This window comes from Boleophthalmus pectinirostris, unplaced genomic scaffold (genome assembly GCF_026225935.1).
Source record: "Boleophthalmus pectinirostris isolate CB_2022bp ecotype Guang Dong unplaced genomic scaffold, ASM2622593v1 HiC_scaffold_18, whole genome shotgun sequence".
Taxonomy (NCBI): domain Eukaryota; kingdom Metazoa; phylum Chordata; class Actinopteri; order Gobiiformes; family Gobiidae; genus Boleophthalmus; species Boleophthalmus pectinirostris.
In genome coordinates, this window is record NW_026571133.1 from 7,683,001 (window position 1) to 7,708,095 (window position 25,095).

At 40.7% G+C, this 25,095-nt stretch overlaps 1 protein-coding gene across 1 annotated transcript in view; it reads left to right on the plus strand.

Moving 5' to 3' along the window:
* Positions 1 to 25,095, plus strand: part of exoc4 (exocyst complex component 4) — a 352,622-nt gene that overhangs the window by 267,311 nt on the left and 60,216 nt on the right. The window contains exons 14-16 of the mRNA XM_020940971.2: positions 9,435 to 9,571; positions 12,897 to 13,052; positions 16,671 to 16,849. Of these exons, the coding sequence (XP_020796630.2) occupies positions 9,435 to 9,571; positions 12,897 to 13,052; positions 16,671 to 16,849 (472 nt within the window). The remainder of the gene's footprint in view (positions 1 to 9,434; positions 9,572 to 12,896; positions 13,053 to 16,670; positions 16,850 to 25,095) is intronic.

The following is a 25,095-nucleotide window of genomic DNA, read 5'->3' on the forward strand; positions in this document are numbered from 1 at the left end:
ATTCAGGCTGCATAAGACAAATGGCTGTGTTAAATGAGCAGAATTAGACCAGGGAGCTGAGTGCGAGCGCATTTGTTAAAGCAGGAGTAATGGATAGGGGACCCATTGTTTACTCTTCCCCATTCACCACCGAGGCCTGTTTCCAAGAGGCCGTCCACTCGCTATCAAGAGCCACAGCAGCGCCGGAGAGTGAAACGGAGAAAACATGCGGCCATTTCGAGATTGTTAAGGGTTTAAAGTTGCGTTCTGTAACATTTATGCTTACCTCTGTTGAGATGAATCCGTGTGTCATTAGTTCATTAGTTTTTCAAAATAAAACCAAAAATAAGAAAAGGAAAAATCAGCTATTTTCTTCATTATTTGCCCCCCCCCCCAAAAAAAAAACAAAAAAAAAAAAAAACAGATAATGATTCGTTTGTTTTCAATTTTTTGTTTAAAAGAATAATGGAAAAAAAAGAGGATAATGGGTGCTTCCCATTTCCGACATTCCTGGTTTAGGACTGAGACTGGGATCGGACCAGGTCCGGGGACTGGGACCAGGATCAGGACTGAGACTGGGACCAGACCAGAACTGAGATCGAGACCAGACCGGGACCCGACCAGGACTGAGACCAAGACCAGACCAGGACCAGACTGAGACCAGGACCAGACCAGAACCAGACCAGGACCAGACCAGGACTGAGACCGGACCAGACCAGGACCAGACCAGAACTGAGACCAGACCAGACCAGGACCAGACTGAGATTGGACCAGACCAGGACTGACCAGGACCAGACCAGGACTGAGACCAGACCAGACCACCGGACTGAGACCAGGACCAGACCAGGACTGAGACCGGACCCAGGAGACCAGGACTGAGACCAGGACTGACCAGACCAGGACTGAGACTGAGACTGGACTGAGACAGGACTAAGACCAGGACTGAGACTGGGACCAGGACCAGACTGAGACAGACCAGACTGAGATCGAGACCAGACCGGGACCCGACCAGGACTGAGACCAAGACCAGACCAGGACCAGACTGAGACCAGGACCAGACCAGAACCAGACCAGGACTGAGACCGGGACCAGACCAGGATCAGACCAGAACTGAGACCAAGACCAGACCAGGACCAGACTGAGATTAGGACCAGACCAGGACTGAGACCGGCACCAGACCAGGACCAGACCAGAACTGAGACCGAGACCAGACCAGGACCGGACTGAGACCAGGACCAGACCAGGACTGAGACCGGGACCAGATCAGGACTGAGACCGGGACCAGACCAGGACTGAGACCAGGACCAGACCAGGACTGAGACCGGGACCAGACCAGGACTGAGACTGAGACTGGGACTGAGACCAGGACTAAGACCAGGACTGAGACTGGGACCAGGATCAGGACTGAGACCTGGGATCAGGATCAGGACTGAGACCGGGACCAGGATCAGGACTGAGACCGGGACCAGACCAGGAACAGACCAGGACTGAGACCGGGACCAGACCTGGTTTGGTCCTGTTTTGGTCCCGGTTCAGTTTGTATGCAGAGCAAAATTCCGGCATCACAGTTTAAGTCACGGAAATTTGTCAACTACTCTAAGCATCAAGTCTTCTCAAGTCACTGACCTTCAAGTCCAAGTCAAGTCCCAATTCTTTGTCTGTTTTATCAAGTCAAGCCTCAAGTCCTAAAAATAGTGACTCAACTCTGGTAGACAGACCCCCCCCAAAAAAAACAGCATTACCCCAACATCCGAGAATGAAACAAAACACAACTCCAGGTCTGTTTTTAACGAGGTAACAGCATCATAACACTCCTTAAAGCTCACACGAGTCGACGTTGTGTAATGCCGGACCTTTAAACTCTTAAACTCATCGTCTTAAAGCTTCAGAACCTTCCTTTACGTATTTGATGTTCGCTTTAAAAACACGAAACACACTTACACACACACTTACACACTGTGAAACTCAGCCTTTGCTTAAAGCTTCTTTGAGCCACCCACAAATTCCCATCCATCGCAGCAGAGTTGACCCCGGACCTCACCCGCCTCTGAGCAGGAAAAACAAAAAAGAGGCTGCTTTCTGGGCTCACAGCGGTAGCATCTTATTAGCATTGCATTACCCTTGTAGCCGCGGTAACAGATTGTAGCAAAGTCACTAACTACTTTTACATCCGATGCCCTTAAAAACTATCAATTATTTATCAACTCTCCCTCTCTCCAGGTGATGGACTTATTGAAATTCAGGGTGCTGGAGGTGAAGGTGAGACTGTGACGGGTCCCTGAGCTCGGTCGGTCATTATGTATTCAAATGTAAAGCTCGGTTTATGGAGCGGTTTATGGTCCCACCACCTACACTCAGATGGGGTGTTACCGTAGCTGTTGGCATCACCGCGCTCGCTGCCAGCCCTCCTGCTGCCCATCTCTCTGTCTTCCCCTCCCTCCCTCTCTCGTCCTCTTTCCATGCCCCTTCTTTCTCTTTTTCGTTTTGTTAACCTCTGATTCGCGATTTCTCCTCTCTGTTTCCCTTTCTTTCTACTTTCTCCTATCTACTATTTTGTAGCTCTCTCCCTTTCTCGTTCTGTTCCTCCCTCTCTCTCTCTCTCTCTCTCCTCTAACTATTCTCTTTTGTATCTCTGCTTCTCTCTTTCTCTCTTCCTCCCGTCTTAGTTGTTTCTACATCTCTCGCTCCATCTCTCTCTCTCGAGCCCATAACCCTCCCTGTTTCTCTTTCTCTCTTGCTTCACTCTCTGCTTCCCCTTTCTCTTTCTTCATCTTTTTTCATCATCTTTCTTTTGGGTTAGGGCGCTCCTCTCTCTCTCTCTCTCTCTCTCACTCTCTCTCTTTCATTCTTTCTCTTTCTCTCCTTTACTCTCTGCTTCCTTCTTCTCTCTCTCTATCTTTCTCTCTCTCTCTTTTACTCTCTGTTTCCCTCTTCTCTTTTTTCATGTTTTCTTTGTCTTCCTTTTGCCCCCTCCTCTCTCTCTCTCTATCGCCCTCTTTTTCTCTTTTCCTCTCTACTTCCCTTTTCTCTTTCTTCATCTTTTTTTACTCTTTCTTTTGCCCCCTCCTCTCTCTCTCTCTCTTTCTCTCGCTGTATCTCTCAATTTATGTTTCTCTTTCTCTCTATCTCTCACTCTCTGCTTCCCTTTTCTCTTTTTTCACCTTTTTTCATTTTTTTCTTTCACCCCTTCTCTCTCTCTCTCTCTTTCTCTCTCTCTCGCTTTTACACTGTGCTTCCCTCTTCTTTTTTCACTTTCTTTTGCCCCTCCTCTCTCTCTCCATCTCCATCTTTCTCTCTCTCTCTCTCTCTCTCTCTCTCTCTATCTATCTATCTATCTCTTTTCCTCTCTGCTTCTTTTTTCACTGTCTTTCTTTTGCCCCCTCCTCTCTCTCTCTCTATCTATCTCTTTATCTATCATCTATCTCTTTCTCTCTCTCTCTCTTTCTCTCTCTCTCTCTCTCTCTCTCTCTCTCTCTCTATCTATCTATCTATCTCTCTTTTCGTCTCTGCTTCTTTTTCACTGTCTTTCTTTTGTGTCGTCCTCTCGCTCTCTCTCACTCTCTATCTGTCTAGTTCTCTCTCTCTTTTCCTTCGCTTCCCTCTTCTCTTCTATTCATCTTTCACCCCCTCCTCTTCTCTCTCTTTCCTTCCAACTTTATCTGTCATCTTTTTCTCTCCTTTTCTCTTAGTTTTTTCTCCATCTCTTTCTCTGTCCCATAACCCTCCCTGCACATCCCTCCACCCCATCTCTCTCTTTCTCTCTCTTTTCTTGCCTCTCCCCTGAATATCTCTCCCACCATTTCTCTTTTCTTTTCGTTACCCCACCCCACCCTATCTCCTTTTTACCACTCTATCTCACCCTCTCTCTCTCCCCCCTCCCTCCCTCCTTCCTTCTCTCTGGCAGCGTGTCAGGATGCGAGGCGTGGACTGCAGACCGGCCTGCTCCCTTGGCAGTGCCCAGGCCTTGGTTAGCGCTCAGTGGGTTTGGGCAGTGCCATGGATCATTACCCTCCTCAGCGGAGAGACTGCAGCTTGTGTGAAAACAGAACCGAGTGTCTATGTGAAAACTATAACCCGGGACAGGACAGAAGGGAGGGATGGAGCGAGGAGAGAGGGAGGGGGCCCAAACAGAGGAAGACATATTAATATTAATACCAGCGTAACACATCAGGGGTCCTTCCATGTTTTTTACGGACACTGGCTCAGAATCACTACTGCCCCCTACTGATTATTCTGCTGCTTTGGCCGGTGCATTCTCATTCTTATCCAGCTACAAAAACACTCTCAATATTTTCCTTTTTCATTTTTTTCGGGCTCTAATCTTTTATAGCATCATCACAGATCATTGTTATAAGCAGGGCCGGGTCTGGTTAGAATAGAACTTGGATGGAGGACCGCGGGGGGAAAACCAGGTGCCATCGTTGGGGCGGCGGCAGTGGCTCTGGTGGAAAGTGTCGTTGTGTGTCCTCGGTTTGTGCCGATGCCACTTGGCCAGGACGCTCTCGCAAAACAGAAATGTAATCTCAAGGCGTTTAAATCTGGTTAAATAAAGGTTTGAATGAAAAACCTTGCCCACTTGCCTATATAAACGTGGTGTCGGTGAGTGTTGGTGGTGGTTGGAGGGGCTGATGGCGCAGATTTGCAGCCACGCTTCTGTCTGTTCCAGGGCAGCCGTGGGTAAAGTAGTAGTTTACCACCAGGAGCATGGAGGGAATGAATAAAGCAATGTGTGTGTGTCTTGAAAGGCATTTAAATTCAGTACACTGGAAGGAAGGAACAACTTTTTCCACTTTCACAAAAAGACCTCCATCGCTATAGCAAAGGAGAAATTCAGTTTGTCAATTGGACTAAAGTTGTTTTTATACGTTTGGCAGCACATCCCAGCTGCTTCTCCAGTTCGAGTCAGATTGCTGGTGCGTCTGAAGGGAGGAGCTAACTACACTGAAACTACTCTGAAACTAGCACACCTATTTGTTTACAGTTTCTGTTTGTTAGCTCAGTCTATTGAACTGCACTACGTGGGGAGTTATATTATTACTATAACTAGTAGGTGTGTTAGTTTCAGAGTAGTTTCAGTGTAGTTAGCTCCTCCCTTCCCAGTGTCCACCAGCAATCTGATCAGAACTGAAAAAGCAGCTTAGATGAGCTGCGGTACGTTTACAACCTAAAAACTTATGTCCAGTTGACAAATAGAATTTCTCCTTTGCCATGGATTCTACCTAGACAGGCTGGCACCACCTAGTTCCTCTGCTCAATTAAATTTCTCTCCAGCGACTAGGTTAGGAATTGGAACACAAACTCAAGCGCCTGTCTGGGTCCCTTTTGTGGTACAGCACAACAGTAAACAAAGTGGTCAAGATGGATGTAGACGAAGATAGCGATTCCCGAAATCAAGGATTTAAAGCCGGAACAAAGAGAATGTTTGGTGAATTTTATCAAGGGGAAAGACGTTATTGCCCTTGTTCCTACGGGATTCGGGAAAAGCTTAATATACCAGTTAGCCCTGTTAGCGGTGCATTTCGTACGTCACGACCAAATAGCAGCGATTGGTTAAATAAAAAAAATACCCGCCTACCGTCGAGCGAACAAATCCTAATGCTGCGAGGTTAGACCACCAAGGTGAAACCGGCTGATGAATCGGACTAGATTCTACCTGGACGACTGAGGGATTTTACATACCTCCATGACTATAGGCTATAAGCATGTTTTAAGTCTCTAAAGGTTGTCCATTGTTGAAGTTGAAGAGGTGTCCATTGTGAGAAAATAGACTATATTTTAGAATTATGATAGTTAATACACTACACTACCAGTCAAAAGGACACACTTGCTTTTTCAATGTATTGTTTATATAGTTTCTAAACACAAATATATGTATGAATGTGGTGTGTGCGTGTGTGAGTGGTGGCAGTCAGAGAAGCTATAGACACACAAAAAAAAAAAAAGAAAGGAAAAAGTTAAATAACAACTAAATGTTTTTATATATTTTGAATTCAGATCCTCAAAGTATCCACCCTTTGCTTTGTTGACAGCTCGGCAAACCCTTGACCTTCTCTCAGTCAGCTTCTTACTTCACAAATGCACATGAAATGGTTTTCACTTCACAGCTGTGACATGTCAGGGTCAAGAAATGCCAAAAGTGCAAAGCAGGGTTCAAAGCAAAGGGAGGCTGTTTTTAAAATCTCAAATCTTAAACAAGTTGAGTTATTTTAAGTTTATATTTTGTTACTACATCCCATACGTTCATTCATAGTTTAAATGCCTTAAGTTAACATCTACAAAGTAAATAATCAAGCAAATAAAGAAGAAACATACTACTAAATTAAGTGTCTCGAGACTTTTAATTTCTGGTGTACATAAAAACGAACGTATTCTCTTTGTAATTGCTCCTCTTCAGTATCTCCTCCATCTCTCTCTTAACCTCGCTAAAACATTTCCCATTTCAGGACTTAAAGTGAGACTCTAAATTAAATTTACACAGAAAGAAATGGACAGTTATGAATATATGAATAGTGAATATAAATTGAAGGTTAAACTGTCTTTTCATTTATTTAGCAAGGAATTATGGTTCCATGAGACGGCTCCGCATTCAGATCTTTACTTTTTCAGTGTGGTGGGAGAGCTGCCAGGCTAATACTGACTTATAACTATTATTACAGACGATGTAAAATATATGGGTTAAGAGCGAGGAGTAAGAAAATGGCAGATACCTGTAATCATATTTAACTGATTTAGAAATGTTTTGCAAAGTTTGATCGTTGTACTACGCAGAGGTGAGTGACTTCTTGAGTAAATCATAGTTTCTGATACTGATAATTTAACTTTTCATGGAGTAATATGTTTTTTTAAGTGAAGTAAAGTGTACTTCAATTAAAAAAACATCTTACTTCAAGGTCCTGTATTACATAAAATGGATTCTTGTTAGCTTTAAATCAAAAATATACCCAGAGTTGTGTTTTGTTTCATTCACATGTTTGAGTAATCCTGCATTATTAGTCTGTCTACATTTCCAAAGCTTAAAATGCTCTGTTCCACCTTGTGATGTCATGAATTGGTAGTTTTCAAGTCAACAGTAACATTTTACCTTGAGTTCAGTAGAGATTGTCAATTCCAGGGCTGAAATTATCCAAGTGATTTTAGTGAAGTTGTATGGAGTTGAAAAGCACAGTGAAGCACTTCCTGTCTTACCACATGACATCACAAGGTGGAACAGAGTGTTTTCAGTTTGAGAGAAAAAACAAACAAAACACAACTCCAGGAGGATACAACATTATAACATAGATGAGCGGTTTTTCAATAGGTGAGGCACTGGGGTGGCACGATTGATATCAGTAATTGTACGTGCGTGCATTCTGACAACCTACTCATAGTTTGGAGCGTCACCTTTCTTGCCTTGTGTACGCCGTTTGGACCACCACGTCATCTCGCATACGTTGCCTGGACTGTGTCTTCTCATGTATGCTGCGTGGGCTGGGTCTAAACCAGGACTAAATCAGGACTAAACCAAAACTAAAACAAAACTAAAATCAGGACTAAAACCAGGACTAAACCAAAACTAAAATCAGGACTAAAACCAGGACTAAACCAAAACTAAAATCAGGACTAAACCAAAACTAAAATCAGGACTAAAACCAGGACTAAACCAGAACTAAAATCAGGACTAAACCAGGACTAAACCAGGACTAAACCAGAACTAAAACCAGGACTAAACCAGGACTAAAACCAGGTCTAAACCAGCAATAAACCCTGAATAAACCAGGACTAAAATCAGGACTAAACCAGGACTAAAATCAGGACTAAACCAGAACTAAAATCAGGACTAAACCAGAACTAAAATCAGGACTAAACCAGGACTAAACCAGGTCTAAACCAGGTATAAACCAAGTCTAAACCAGGTCTAAACCAGGGCTAAAATCAGGGCTAAACCAGGTCTAAACCAAAACTAAAACCAGGACTAAAGCAGGGCTAAAAACCAGGTCTAAACCAGGTCTAAACCAGGAACTAAAACCAGGACTTATAAATCATATCTAAACATTTAACCCATGTATTTTATTTACACATTTTTATTGGGGGGGGATTAAAAATCTCATGAAATATTTGCATTTCTTCTTTGCGCGGGTTTGCCTCTCCACAGATCTGACTTGTAACATGCCCTGGTAGCGTCACCTGTTAGCACAAGCATAGTTTTGGCCACTTCCACTTCCCTTTGTCATCGAACTTGAGTGTATTTTGTGATATGAAGCTAGCCGGTTGTTCCCATGCAGGCTAGCTATTATTCACGCCGGGATGGCTAATCTGTAATGGCTGCTGTCACCGTGCCGACGTGGCTCTCGCGGTGACGGTTTCCGCGGTGACAAATGGACCCGGTTTCACTTTCAGCACGACAACAGCGCACTATAGAGTTTAAAACGCAGCACAAATGGGAGGACTCAAGCCTATATTCACTTCAACGCACAAAAAATCATCCGTTCTTCCAATATACTGTGAAATGTTCGGACTCCTGACAAACCGCCCAGGTGACGGAAACGAGTGAAGTGAAGTGAACTGGGCCCAGATGACCACGCCGAATACCAAAGTCACTGTCGCATAGGGTAAAAGCGAGAGTTTCTCATGGGCCAACGGTCACACGCGGCAAAAAAATAAATAAAATCTATCATTCGTTACATTGGCTTCAACTCAGAATATTAATCTGGATTGAGTCGTTTTGAATTGGCAAGTAAACGTTGTTGTTTAGTTGTAGGGAGTATTATCTGTTACATAAAAATGGGTTGTACAGTTGTAGGGAGTATTATCTGTTACTTAAGGCTGAGTTATTATTCAGTTGTAGGGAGTATTATCTGTTACATAAAGGTGAGTTGTTCAGTAGTAGGGAGTATTACCTGTTACATAGGTTGAGTTGTTTCAGTTGTAGGGAGATTATCTGTTACTAAGGCTGAGTTGTTGTTCAGTTGTAGGGAGTATTATCTGTTACATAAAGGTGAGTTGTTCAGTAGTAGAGAGTATTACCTGTTATATTAGGTTGAGTTGTTGTTCAGTTGTAGGGAGTATTATCTGTTACATAAAGGTGAGTTGTTCAGTAGTAGAGAGTATTATCTGTTACACAAGGGTGACTTGTTGTACAGTTGTAGGGAGTATTATCTGTTACTTAAGGTGAGTTATTGTTCAGTTGTAGGGAGTATTATCTGTTATATTAGGTTGAGTTGTTGTTCAGTTGTAGGGAGTATTATCTGTTACATAAAGGTGAGTTGTTCAGTTGTAGGGAGTATTATCTGTTACTTAAGGCTGAGTTGTTGTTCATTTGTAGGGAGTATTATCTGTTACTTAAGGCTGAGTTGTTGTTCAGTTGTAGGGAGTATTATCTGTTACATAAAGATAACATGTCTTTTTTGAAGTGCAGTCTTTCTCCACATATATTACATGTCCCTCTCTGCTCTCTCTTCCTCCTGCCCCCCCTGCAGAGCACAGTGGTGGTGGAGAAGTCCATCCAGGACCTGATGAGCCTCATGCAGGACTTGAGCGCCTACTCCAACCAGTTCCTGGAGATGATCTGTGACAAGCTCAAAGATTACAAGGAGATCTGCAACACTGCATACAGGTAAAGACCGCACATCTTTGTTTACTGTAATGTTTTGGGATTTATTTTAGCTTCACTTCTACTTGTATGCAAAACTGGACTTTGTTTGGTAGAATAATGGCTGCCAGTTTGCACCTTCAGTTTGACAGTCACCTATTCCTCACTCCCTCCAATTATAAATAAGTCAGAGAAGTGTTTGGGACATGGCAACAATATGCACGGGATGGAGGTGGAGTCAAACAGCCGACCTTTGGGTAGTAGATGATTAAAAGCTACAACCCACACCCTTTCCTCCAGCTAAAATGTTTTGTTTAGTCAAAAGGTAGACTCCTGTGTGTTTTCCTGTGTGGAGTTGGCTTGTTCTGGCCATGTCAATGAAGGTTTCTTCGCGATATGACCCTAAAACACAGGCCAGGCTGGCTCCACCTAGTGCCACCGGTCAATTTCATTTCTCTCCAGCAACTAGGTCAGGAATCAGAATACACTAGATGATTTGCCAGAACCCCGAAGGTTGTAGACTGCGCACTGGCCAATCAGCAAAGAGTTGTGAAGCCATGTCTGGGTCCCTTTTGTGGATTTGTGGTACAGCACAAGAGTAAACAAAGCGGTCGAGATGGATGTAGACGAAGACAGACATTCTGTGTTGGCAACAATTCCAGAGATCGAGGATTTAAAGCCGGAACAAAGAGAATGTTTGGTGAATTTAATCAAGGGAAAAGACGTTATTGCCCTTCTTCCTACAGGATTTGGGAAAGGCTTAATATACCAGTTAGCCCCGACCAAATAGCAGCGATTGGTTAAATTAAAAAAAGTACCCGTCTACCATCAAGCGGACGAATCCTAATGCTGCAAGGTCAGACGGTTTCCACAAAGTGAAACCAGCTGATGAATCAGACTACTAAAACATGGCCAGACAAAAAAAAAAAAAAAAAAAAACGTCCAAAAGTTATTCCTCATTTACCAAACGCATTCGAATACTATCCTGACTATTCACCACAGTGAGTTTACAAGTGCTTTCACAACTTTCAGAGGCCACAGCAGAGTTTTGCCATCACAGTTAACAACAACTACCATGCTAACGTGCACTTCCTGATTCTCAGACACATAAAAACACTTCATAATTAAATACCGACAATACACAGCGGACTTATTTTGACCTCAAGATCTGTACTTACTCAAAGACATGGCGAAAGTTTGGTACACGTTCTTTAATCCATATAAAATTATCACAGTTGTCCGGTGTAATATCAGTTTAAACACCCCAAAATATGTAGGCATTAATAAATAAATAAAAAATAAATGTGTTAAAACGTGCTCTTAACTCATTTTGACTGTTCAGCCCTCGGGGGAGCCTCATTTCCCCTGTACAAGGTGCAAATACGAAATTAATCGCAGAACCCAGCAGTTTTCCCATCTCAGACACATGCAAACAACGCAACTACACCGCGGCAAGTCTGTAGCAATTTGTCCCAACGGTGAATCAGATCTGCGTCTCTAAATGTCAACACACACACACACAAACGCGCACGAACATACACACACACGTCTACTGGACCAGAGACGGTGAACAAATACAAAAATAAATATAAAAATACATAGCCCTGTTTCATTAGCGTCGAGATGTTGTCATTAAAACTCGTGTGCATCTTGGGTCTTGATCTCATTATTGGTGGGCGCTGGTGCAGTGCCTATGACAAGACAGTGTCTTCGTAATTAACCCGGCAACAATGTTCTAGTTTGGTTGTGTGAGATGTAGGGCCATATAATGAGTCAAAATGTAAAAGTAATTGAAAAAGTTATTTAGTTCAGTAAGCAAAGTGTAAACATTGTAATTATTTAGTTTTGGGTCATGTGTAAAAAAATATATATATCCTGCTCCTGGTGAAAAAGAGATGCCAAATATCAGTTGAACTTTTCTGGTCATTAAAAACATTCCTGAAAGTTGTGTTTAGTCTAACCTGATTCATGAGTCGGTGTCACTTTGTGGACCTCGCAGCATTAGGATTCGTTCGCTCGATGTTAGGTGGGTACTTTTTTATTTAACCAATCGCTGCTATTTGGTCGTGACGTAAGTAAGGCGCCAAATCCCATAGGAAGAAGGGCAATAACGTCTTTCCCCTTGATAAAATTCACAATTTCACATTCAAACATTTTCTTAAATCCTCGATCACGGGAATTGTTGCCAACACAGAATGTATGTCTTCGTCTACATCCATCTCGCCCGTTTTGTTTATTGTTGTGCTGTACCACAAAAGGGACACACACAGACGCTTGAGTTTGATGTCATGGCTTCACAGCTCTTTGCTGATTGGCCAGTGCGAGGTCTACCACTTCTGGGGTTCTTGCAAACCGTCTAGTACCGGGATCCCTAACCCCCGGGTCGGAGACTGGGCCGTGGGTCATTTGGTACCGGGCCGCAAAAGTGCGAACCCACCCTCCCATATGCCGTGCGGACCTCCTACCCATACATCGCGTGGCCTGTGCCCCTAAACCAGAAGTGAACCAGAACTAAAACCAGAACTAAAACCAGAACTAAACCCAGGATTTAACCAGGACTAAACCAGGTCTAAACCAGGACTAAAACCAGGATTAAAACCAGGATTTAACAAGGTCTAAACCAGGTCTTAACCAGGACTAAAACCAGAACTAAACTAGGTCTAAACCAGGTCTAAACCAGAACTAAAACCAGGTCTAAACCAGGACTAAACCAGAACTAAAACCAGGTCTAAACCAGGACTAAACCAGGTATAAACCAGAACTAAAACCAGGACAAAAAACAGGACTAAACCAGGTTTAAAACAGGTATAAACCAGGTCTAAACCAGAACTAAAACCAGGACAAAAAGCAGGACTAAACCAGGTCTAAACCAGAACTAAAACCAGGTCTAAACCAGGACTAAACCAGGTTTAAACCAGGTCTAAACCAGAACTAAAACCAGGTCTAAACCAGGACTAAACCAGGTTTAAACCAGGACTAAACCAGGTTTAAACCAGGACAAAAAGCAGGACTAAACCAGGTCTAAACCAGGTCTAAACCAGAACTAAAACCAGGTCTAAACCAGGACTAAACCAGGTCTAAACTAGGTCTAAACCAGAACTAAAACCAGGTCTAAACCAGGTCTAAGCCAGGTCTAAATCAGATTTAAAACAGATCGAAAACAGGATTTAGCCAGGACTTAACCATGCCGTGTGCCATGCCTCCTCCCATGCTCCTCCATACTGTTGGAGCCTAGCTACTGAGTAATACGTTATTATTAGTCTGTCTACATCCATAAAGCTCTGTAAATGCTCTGTTCCACCTTGTGATGTCATGTAGTGGTAGTTAATCTGTTGTTTGTTGTCCGCAGAGGGATTGTGCAGTGTGAAGAGAAGCTCACCATCAGCGCCTCGTGGTCCAAAGATGAGGACATCAGTCGCCTGCTCCAGTCTCTGCCAAACTGGGCCAATATGGCACAGCCCCGACAGACCCGTCAGAAGAGGGAGGACGAGGAGGACTACACACGGTAATAGACCAGTTTCATCACCACGCCAACTTACAAGCCCAAATTTGTGGAGGAGTGGGCACGTTCCGTAGTTTTGACAAACAAAAACACCTATAATGTAAGAAATTTTAGATTTATTTTTGGTTAAAGGGACAGCCCGTAATTTTGGACATAGGACCTCATTTCCTAGTCAGCCAGTGTTGGAGATTCGTGGAGACACTTTTTAAAAAATTCCATCCAGTCCTTGTATTTGCTGGTGCTAGACTAGTGCATGTCAATGGTCATAGTTATCCTGACACAAAACACCAGAAAAAAAACTATTATTACACCAGACTGTCAATGTAATGTCTGTGTTGTTAGAGTAATGTTTGAAGTAAAAAAAAAAAAACTTTTTGGAGCATTTGGAGGATTTACGACTGAGCAGCAGCAGCGAGTTTTACTTCCTGATAGAAAGCTTGGCAGAGGCGGACTGATATATGAGAAAATAGTCCCTCAACATGCGACTAGTCATGTGATGGAAGGTTAGTTTTATTTCAAACATTATTCTATCAACACAGACATTTACATCGACAGTCTGGTGTAATAATAGTTTTGCTTCGAGTGTTTTGTGGAGTGGGTAAGACTGTTTTTAGTGGCAGGATAACTATGACCATTGACATGCACTAGTCTAGCACCAGCGACCTCTGCAAATACAAGGACTCGATGGAATATTTTAAAAAAGTGTCTCCACACGTCTCCAACACTCTGGTTCACTAGGAAATTAGGTCCTATGTCCAAAATTCTGGACTGTCACTTTAAATGAGCAATTCTCATGGATTCATTCTATTGCAATATCCAATTCTCTCGGTACGATATTGTCATGATATGCATCTCACAGTACGATATTTATTGCAATATTTTGGAGAGGCTAATATAACTGTAGAAAGGACACTCTTTTGCTTTGAAAATACCTTGGCACGATTTTCGTGTGAATTATTTCCGCCATAATCCCAAAAATTCAAGTAAAAAACATATATCTTCATGTTGTCTGCACTGAAATGAATCATGGGATATGTAATTCCCATCGTTCATAAGCTTTTGCTACTATAAAACCGTACATTTAAGCAAAGGAACTTGTAATTCGATATATTGTGACAGCCCACGATATTATTGTCAGACTTTGATGATACAACATCACAATATTTCGGTTATTGTTACCTCCCTAATCATTCCTAATCCTATCCATACACAAAGAAGAAGTGGACTAAGTGGGTTAACAACGTCCATTTATAAATACAGGCTGTGGTATAATGTAGAAATATAACTTTTTCATCCAAACAAATAATAACAACATTTACCCAACACTGTCTATAATATAATCTATAATATTACATTTCTGCTTTAACAGTCCAGTTTTCGTGATATCAAACAGAAGCAAATAAAGCCAGCCACACTAGAGCCCTGTGCCTACACGCTCTACTCTCACATTATTGAACCTGCTTCCTGTGTTGACTAAGACGTGCCCATAAAAGGAGTCATGATTGCTCTCTTAAACCCTCTCTATCTGAAGGAAGTGAGGAAACAGGAACAAAATAGGAAAATATAAGTGCGTGGAGACAGAGGAAGGGGAGCAGGGGAGGGAGGGAGGGAGAGTTGGAGGAGGAAGGGGGGGGTCAGCCTTATCGAAATTGCCTTTGAATTTGTGCGCTCTTAAGGGAACACTGCAGCCCATCGGAGCGGAATGGTAAAGTAAATAAATAAATTGGTTATGTGGCCAAAGAAAGTCAATCTCAGACACACATAGTTGGAGAGTAAAGAGATAGAGAAGAGAGGGAGACGGCGAGGCTTTTTCATTGGACAGACCAGACGTTTTCAGTGTTGTGAAAGGGGGATTAGCTCTTACATGTCTGGCAACCTGCAGCTCTAATAAAGGCACATTAATGAACTGCACATGTGGACGGAACAGGGCCTCTAAAAATATTAGAATACTTATGACAAAGAGAAAAGGAAGTTTGTGAAAATTGTCAAGTTCTTTTCTTGACATTTTCCATTTTCCTAAGAAAAATAGGTGAATTTTTATTTCAATAACAACAATGAATTTACAAATCTGAGTGCCAAGGAACGGTGAAGTGAACATCTCAGGATCTTAAACTGCACGGGTCCATTTTTGGAGACCCGCACCCGCCCGGATCCATTAACATTCCACCCGTTACCTGCCTGTGCCCAATCACACACAAATTAAAAGCATTCTCACTGAAGCATTTTATTTTTTTCGATGAGCTTTTCAACGAAAATGTGACGCTAAATGAGGATTGAATAGGAGGTTTGAATAGGCAACAGTATGGAGTAAGAAAGCTTTCAGAAATATTCATGTGCATAGGATAGAAATCTGTGCATATTTGGGAAATCCGTGCACATTTAACTATAACTGAACATAAAAAAATATTCAAACTCTCGAATGAGTCTAGTCGTACATAAAATGTGTTGTGTATATTTTATCCATCAGAATACGAATTGAAAAGTTATGACGTTAAGAATTAACAATCACGAAATTAAATGAAGCGGTTATGCTTTTTTCAGTATGAACACGAATTCACAGACACAACTCGACTGTCAAAAATACGTCAACACTTCACAGGTTTTATTTATTTATTGAGCAGAAGAAATATTGATCAAGATGCCGGACTTTTGTGCCACATATGGACTGAACCAGCACTGAATCAGGACTAAACTAGGACTAAAACGGCCAAAACAGAACTAAAACAGGACTAAACCAGAACTGAACCAGGACTGACTGTCGGGACGGGCCCGGAGGTGTTTCCACGTAGACCGTTGGGTGACTGCAGGCAAAAGGACTGGTGCTCAAGGTTCTCGGTTTAGTCCTGACCCACCCCTATCCTGATCCATTTCAGCAATTATTTGCGCGTACCATCTTAACCTCAACACTTTACCTGAGGGGGCACCAAACTCTAATCTTCACCTGCAGAAAGGCTCCAAGGTTCTGTTCTTTTTTCAGAAACAGCCATCTTGAACTTTCCTCAGCTACAGAGATAATCTTTCCCAAGGCCTTCTTCATCCAGCTGGGTTCTAGGCCAGCTCTCTCTCTTCTCTTCAGCCTAGATAGGACTTAATCTCTGAGGTCCTGGTCCTTCTTCAGCTCTTGGGCTACTCGAGTGGCTTAGCTTTGAGTAAATCCTTAGATGCAGCACCTCCAAAGATTGAAAATAAATCAGTTTTAAAGTTGACATAAGCACAACGGAGAATGAACTGTAAGTCTTGAGCAGTTTCTAGGTCCATAAACCATTAGCAGACTCATTCGGAAGGTTTCTACTATTCAGTGTGTTCACAACGCATCTGGCAATAACACTGCCTCATGATTGAAGTTGCTACAAATTAAAGCTATAATTTTCGAAATAGACAGTATTTCAAGTTAGAAAATGTGAAACGCTGAACCCAAGGTGACCCAAAGCCAATTAAGCAAAAATAATGTCCCTTTAAGTCTAATAAATGTGACTTAGCCTCAAAAAGAACATATTTCTGTCTTGTTCAGAAGGAGGGAAAGCTGAACGTCCAAAAAAAAAAAAACAGGAACTTTGGCTGTGTAAATTATATTAATTATATAACTGTACGGTATTAATCCTTCTGCCCTCTTTTCTCCAGGACGGCGTTTGCCAAAGAGTCGGAGGTGCTGACCGGTAACCTTGGCGACAAACTGATCCCTCAGAACGAGATCCTGCGCGACGTGAGTGACCTGAAGGCTCTGGCCAACCTCCAGGAGAGCATGGAGTGGCTGTCAACGAGACTCAGAGCCTTTTTCAACAGTCTGCCCCATATGACCGGTCAGTCCCACTCACGCTCTGCTGCTCTGTTTCATTTAAAGAGCATTTTATTTATTTATTTAATTTATATATTCGAGCATCATTTTCCATACATTATAGTGAACGTGTTGTGATTTCAGTGCATAGCGGAGGTGCTCAGAAGGAGTAGGTAGTAAAACTTATATGACAGGTTTTGATGTTGTCTGTAATTATACTTAGTTTGGATTCATAGTTTATGCCTTGTAAATCAGTTAAGTGTCAGTTTGTGAAGAAAAGTTGAGAAGAAAAGTACATAAATACAGGAAATAGCAGTGTGGTAAATTCAAAATGTTTCTGGATATTGTGAGTAAAGCATCATATTACCGTATGTTTTGGACTGTAAGTCGCACCATAGTATAAGTCACACCAGCCAAAAAATGTCTAATGAAGAAAAAAACATAGTTGCACTGTTTGGTGGAAATGTATTTATCGACATTTCATCTTGAAAGGCAAGTTATAGTAAAAACAATAGAACAAAGAACAACAGACTGTTAACGTCACATATGAACAGTTCTTCTGATAACTATAGAATAAACAACAGAACAGAACAAGATTACCAAACTCTCACTAAATTCATTGAATTCTTCATCCTTTGTGTCACTTCTGAGCAACTCCACGATCTCCAGAGGTAAATGGAGCGCTGCTTCCTCTTCTGCGTAGCTGTCGTCAGACTCAGCATCATTATTAAATTATTCCAGGCTTTCTGAATCCTGACAAGATGGTTTCGGTTGTCAGTGAAGTCTAGGTTTTGTTGATACATCCAATAACTTCCAGGAAAGTTACATGGCACATTGTCCCGGTTACCGTGAACCTGGGTTCTTTATCCCTGCTTTCCGCCAATCCCTCACAAGTTTCTCACTCACTCCAAACTTTATTTCTGTTGCGCGATTACAATTTTTGGCTGCATATTTCACTACTTTCTGCAGGACAGAAGCTTTTTCTGCAGGAGACATGTGCAGTAGAGCAATGTGACAGTGGACCAGGAGTAATAGAAGCAGCAGATACTGACACACAAACCTAGAGCGCCCTTTTGAGGCTGTCAGTGTGAAAATTTTAATATATAAGTCGCACAGGCCGACCCAAACCATGAAAAAAAAGTGCGACTTATAGTCCAAAAACTATAGTATATTTTTAGAGTTTATTTGCTGTTCTGTATTTTAAAGATGCACACGATGTAACTTTTTGGTGAAGGTTCTACCACCTACTTACCTTCCTAAAGATGTTATTTCTTTACCTGGAATGTTCCATAGTATGGCATTATTTCATGTATTCAGTTTTACTAAAAAATATCTTGAAATATATTACCTTGAATATCTATTTTTTTTACTGTGAGCGGTCTTGCCTCTCCCCTGATCTGACCTGTTAGACGGCTTACTCTTTCACCTGCTGTATCCAAGGAGATAGTTTAATAGTTTAATGCCATAGTGTGGAATATTCAAAGACGCAAACTGTACAGTATGCGAAGCTACAGAAAAAAAACGAGTACATATTATACCTTTATACAACTTTACTTACAATTTACACGCGTCATAAAATTCAGCTCAGGCTAGAGATACATTTCAATTTTCAACGGTAACGTTTTCAAAATTATTATTCACCATTTCAACATTTACTCTTTGGATGCTCTGCTGAAGATTGGTATCCTGAGTGTTTGCTAATAAAAGCAGCAGTGTATGAAAAGATGTTATGAGTTAAACTTAGTGAACCTTAAAATAGAAAGATACAAAAAGCAAAGGCCGTGACGTTATACATTTTCCACCGACTGAAAGATTACACTAAAGGGGAGCATCGCCTCATCAGTCTGTTTTTTCTACAAACATTAAACCCCTCTTACGCCTCCATGTGCGAGACAATTTAGAGGAAAAAAATATATAATTACATTTTTATTATCAGTTCTCTGTGTGACGGGTCGCGTTAAAGGGCCCGTATTACGCTATTTTCTGATTTATGATGTAATGTTGTTTCCTCGTCACAAACACATCTGGAGTTGTGTTTTGTTTCATTTACACACGTTTGCCTTCCACTACATGATGTCACAAGGTGGAATAAAGTGTTTTCTTTGTGCTTTGGAGGTGTACACAGATTAATAATAAAGGATAACTCAAAACTCAAACATGAATGAAACAAAACACAACTTCATTTATGTTTTTGGTGAAGTAACATGACTTAAAGCTCACAAGAGTCAATTTTGTGTAATATAGGACCTGTAATTGCTGTAAGTATTAAAAAATGCGGACGAATTTTGACCGTTTCTATCACAATTCAGTTCAGCATTTAAAACAACACTGCAAATTTCTCCAGTCTGGGCAAGATTTTAAAGCCTATATCAGGTTATTCATCTTGTTTTCAGATTTATTTTCTACTTATTAGTTCTGAGACTGCTTAATTCTCGTCTAGAGGTAGTCAGTGTTGGGAAGGTTATTTTTAAAATGTATTCCCATACAGATTACAGATTACATACCCCAAAATGTAGTTTGTAACATAATCCATTAAATTTCTTTAGGTGAGTAACCTAATCTGAATACTTTGGATTACTTGATATTGTCATGTTTTTTAAAACGACATGAATGTAGCGACCACATCCTGAAAATTCATGTTTGTTTTCTTCAAATTGGCTGAGCCCAAGTCTCCATGAACAGGCACATGTTTGCTGTAGAGAAGCAAAGACGAGGATATCTGAACATAAGATGTTTTGTCTGTTAAAAGAAAATAAAAAGCCCAGTCTTTACTTAACCATCTTAAAAATATTATTGATAGAGAAATGCTTTTTATATGAGATCACTGCTGCCTTAAATTATGTCCACTGTACTGTTAGGTGTCATATTGTTTATTTTTAAAAAAAATTAATCACTGTCAGTACAAACATAAAGGCGCCAGCCCAGTAAAAATCAGTAATATTTGATGTTTTTTACTCAAAATTATGCAGAATCAGATTATTAACAACAACAATTATTAACGACCTCGTCCATTGAGTGACTGACACCACCAGTGTCAACAAGACGTTTACGTAACTCTTATTGAGTGGGTTTCCGTTAATGAGTGGAATTACCGAAATAACATTTTTTTAAAAAGTGATATAGCCCAAAATGTGAAAACAGGAAAATACCGCCATGTAATCCATTTATTTCAACAAAGTAACTGTAATCCAATTACCACTCATGGAAACAGTAACTGTAACTGAATACAGTTACTCATAATTTGTACTCTGATTAAGTAACTCTGGTACATGTAATCTGTTACTCCCCAACACTGGAGGTAGTTTATTTTAAGATAATTTGTCAAGTAAATTTAAAAAGTTGCACCTTTAACGCAGTAACACACTTTCTGACGCTGGTTACAATTAAAACATATGACATGAACCCATATGACCCAGACAATAACGTCAGCTGAGTAGAAGAGGTGGCGTGCGTGGCGTGGTTAAAGTGCACTGAGCAGCTCTGATTAGGCTCACACCTCCAGCAGCAGTGCGGATAATTGGAGCTAGTGTAAAGTGCTGTGTGGTGAGAGAAGGTAATATGTGATGATGCTCTCAAACAGGAACTTAATGAGCCACAGGAGGGGACTGTTGCGAGGTAAACATAGCGACTAAAGCTAGCAGTGCTATACTAGGATATATTGGTTTACATGAGGTTCTGACACATTGGGTGCAAGTTTTCCAAATGTATATCTAACTCTCCATTTTTTTTTCCACAACTCAAATCGTTAAAGTGTTCTGAAGTTACAATAAATAAGTAAGTAAGTCTTTATTTATATAGCGCATTTCACAGAAATTTTTTTTTGTCACAAAGAGGCTTTACAGAGCATTATTCAGCATTATTTATTCACTCTACACCTGGTGATGATAAGCTACTGTTGTAGCCACAGTTGCCCTGGGGCAGACTGACAGAAGCGCTGCAGCCATGCCAATCGGCGCCAACGGTCCCTCCGACCACCACCATCACTCACGCACACACCACTTTCATACTGGGCCATGTGGAAGAAGTGTCTAGCCACTAGCACCAGTGCTAATTTAAATGTTAATGTAGGTCTAGCTGTCAGTAAAGTTGTACAAAGAAGGTGATTACAGCTAAAACATTACACACATCAGTCAAAATAGTATCAAAATTCTGATCTTGGTTCTAAGAAAACTTACTTTTTGGAAGAGGAGACTAGAGTCAATAGAGTCAATAGAATCAATAGAATCAATAACCAATTATTTATCCTCGCAAAACTATGGTTGTCGCGCCGCGGTCCTCACTTTTCACCTTTCGCTGGCATTGAATCTCCCCCACAACCCCTTTGTTTTACTTTAGCAGATCTGCACTTACTGCAGACCACGTGGACAAGTTGTTTTTTCTGGCCAAAAATATGAAGATGGAGTAAAACTTCATGCTGGAACTGTTAGTGCTGCGCTTTACTTTTTGAAAAGTTTTGTTTACTGAATTTATTTTTTATAATATTTCAAATATTATTGTTGCTTATTTGAGAAATAAGCAACAAATGCTGAGAGCTATTTTTAAAAATTATTAGTAATACCAAGCAGCACTTTGCATTAATTTTATTTTCCCATTTGTATAATGTTAAAACAAATTGTTGGTTTAATAAACACGCAAACAACAAGCAAATGTTTTTTTTTTTTTGTTCCCATAGTGTACTGAAAATAAACCGAACCGTAAACTCAAACCCGATGTACGTACTGAACTGAGATTTTTGTGTGTGATTTTGTGTGTTACATCCATACTGATTAAGAAAATAAAATTGGAGAACAAAGTAAGTACAGATCAGTGGGCGTATGTCGATGAAATCGGGTTGATCGGCAATATGAAAAACTTGAAAATAAGAGATTAGAGATCTATATCTACTCAATTTACTGTATAAAGCACATTTTACAAACGAAGCAGTTTCCAAGGTGCTGCACAGAGATCATAAAAAAGAAAACAACACAAGGTATAACTACTAAATATTTAATCATACTAGGTTTAAAACAATAAAACCAGTATAAGCAGCACCATAAAATCATAAAATAGCAATAAAGAAGTAAAATAAAGCAAAATAAATAAAAGACACAGGGGACCACACAACTCAGGCGGTGTTAAAAGCCATACAGTTCACATATAGATTTACAGTGTCTTGAAAAACTTAATAAACGCACCATTATTGCACTGAATTCTTGCTGCAGGTTTAGTCAACTTACCTCTATTTCCGAAGCTGCTTTGTCAGTCCCCTTCCATCTTCCCTATTCTCAGATTACTCATCAAACTCCAGCTATTTTGCAGTCCCCTATCTCGACTTTCCTTTGCACATAAAATAATTAAACGTGCATTTTCAGATATTCTTATTTGGCCTTGACTCACTTCGTCGCTATCTCTTTTCAAACTCCCTCTCCTCTGCTTCCTCCTCTTCCCTTCTCCGTCATTGCAGATAAGAATTCAATAAAAGTTGGGTGCAGGACGTGGCATAATTAGCTTTAATGGTTGCCATAGCTCTAATATAGGACGAATAGGGCAGTTACTTATCATGTGAGGACAGCATCCATTTTGATTATAATTTAATGTTTGCTGACTTGATGCTAACACTGCCCTGAATGTATATGTGTGTGTACATAAGCATAGGAGATGGGACAAGAGAACAAGTTACCTTATCTCATTCTCCGGCCCCCCACCTCCCCTCTGTCCTCCTCTTTGCCTCTCCAAATTGGATTTTATATTACAGGAGCAGTCAGGTATGAACAACTCATTTTCCTCTACCTTTTTTTTTTTTTTTGCCTTTTCATTCTTACACTCGTCTTTTTGCGGTCTCTCTCCATCTTGCGGGGGTATTTTTTATTTTTTTTTCCTCCTTAAGTTCCTTCTCCTCTTTCGGTGGTATTGTGGTGCTCATGTTGTAAAGGTCTGAGAGATACTTATCAAAGGTTTGGTAAGAAATGCGGGGAGTAAGGTATGCGGGTAGCATTGTTATATAGCGTTCCCATGAAGGCAGCAGGTGACGTCATCGAGGAAAGTTACAGGTCAGATCTGTGGAGAGGTGGCACCGCTTATAGGAAGAATGCATGTGTGCCAAATAGGGATGGGCATTCGATTAAATTTTCTTAATCAGTCGACGGGAGAATTAACGATTGATTTTCGATTAATCATTTATGTTTTTATATCAACATTATCATCATTATTATCATTACTATTACTATATTACTATTACTAATCTGCATAAATAAACTCAACTTTACAATATATAAACCAAAACCACTATAGAGCCACATCAGCCCGTTTGAGATTATAATGTGTTTAATGCAGCTTTGACACATTTGTTTACGTTTTATAGAAACATAACTTAAAACCACATGGCTCATTTGCATAAACTATAAATGTTGAAAAAAAAAAAAAAAAAAAAGCTCTTTCCTTGTGCGCTGATGTGGTTCAGCTTCTATTGGACTAAAGGACACGACTCAGTGGAATATGAGTGTTCTCTCTGTGACAGAGGGATGGATGATGATGATGATGATGATGGTGAGTCTGTTCTGTGTGTGTGTCGTGTTGGAGATGATTCATGTTTTCCTGACGTGTGCAGGTTTAGTGCAGCTCTTTATTTAACATCATTTCACTTTATTTATGTTGCTCACTTGATTTATTTTGGCTTCTTTTGTGATGAAAAGACTGAAAAGTTTTTGTCTTTTGGACACATGCACACTCATCTTTATGTTGCAGTAACCGGGATACTGCGTTTACATGCACCATGACGAAATCGGGATACTCAAAAAACCCGATCATACCCGGGACACTGATGTGCTGTAAGTCTCCAAGGAGCCAGAGCCCAAATTTGGAACTGTGAGGCTGCAACTCCAGTGTTTGTGTTGTCAGACGCAGCCTTGTCTCCTTACGTTACGCACAGCAACCTATAGTCGGTTTGTCAATTAAAAATGAACGTGATCGATGAAATTCTTAATAATCAGTTATCGATCAGTTGACTAATCATGCCCATTCCTAATATCAAGAAAACAATACTCCGTTTTTCATGCCTCAAGCCACATTCAGACAGTATCATCCAGTCAGATTTGTTCATTTCAGTGACACATGTGAAACAATTGATCTCATTGGTCAGCTGTCATTTAGAATAAAATCAGATAATTGTTTTGGAGAAGTTTGGCACGTTGCTCATTAATTCTTCAGAAATTGGTGGTGTTTTTCAGTCCCCAGTGTTTTCTTTTTCCCTTTTTGGCCATATTTGTTTAGATATGGACTGACGATACTTGTCCCTGACTGGCTAATCCACCTGTCAATCACGCCCATTTGAAAACAGGGAGATTCACCAGTGACCAGACTCACATCTTTGTAAAGTAAAGGAGACGAGTGCATTCTGGATCCCTGGGAAGAAAACACTTGTAATTGAATAAATGAAAGATAGCGTTGTTTAATATCATAGTGTGGAACATTCCAGGTGAAGCAATTACATCTCCACAAAGACAAATAGGTGGATCTTTCACATGAAAAAGTCTGACACTTACTGTATTTATACTTATATCCTTAAGTTGTGAATGATGAGTGTGCACCGCCGTCAAGAACCCATTTTACTCTCAGTGTGGTTGGTAATGAGACTTGCTGTATGTTTGTATTCATTCAATTTGTGTCCTGTCAGCTAAAGATAATAACTTCTAGCCCTTATGAAGCCTGATTCCACACCTGTCCAATCCTTTACCACAGTTTTGTATTCTGAAAGTCTGCTTGTATCAGATAAGGTTTTGACGATCGGCCGTGAAGGTGCTGTGTGGTGCCTGCAGCGCTTTAAACTTGTCCAACCAAATTTAACTGGAAATATAAAGTTACAGAGACATTTAGAGGTCAGGACCAATACAGCAGCAGCTTCCTTATCTGTAAATATGAAATGTTTTAAGGGCAAGTAAATAGAAAACTAGTTAAAGGGACCATATTATGCTATTGTTTGATCTGTTATTATGTTGTTTCCTCATCACAAACAGACCCGGAGTTGTGTTTTGTTTCATTCACACATGTTTAACACAAAAGACCTGTATATTTAGAATAAGTTCTTCTCTCAAATGGAAAACGCTGTTCGACCTTGTGATGTCATGTGGTAAATACACAAGGTGCTCCATTGCGTTTTTAATCTCCATACACCTTTCACTAGAATCGTTTGGATCATTTCAAACCTGGAATTTCTCATCTCAGCTAAACATAAGATCAAAGGGAGCTGCTGAAACTTGAAAACTACTGCTTCATGATGTCACAAGGTGGAACAGA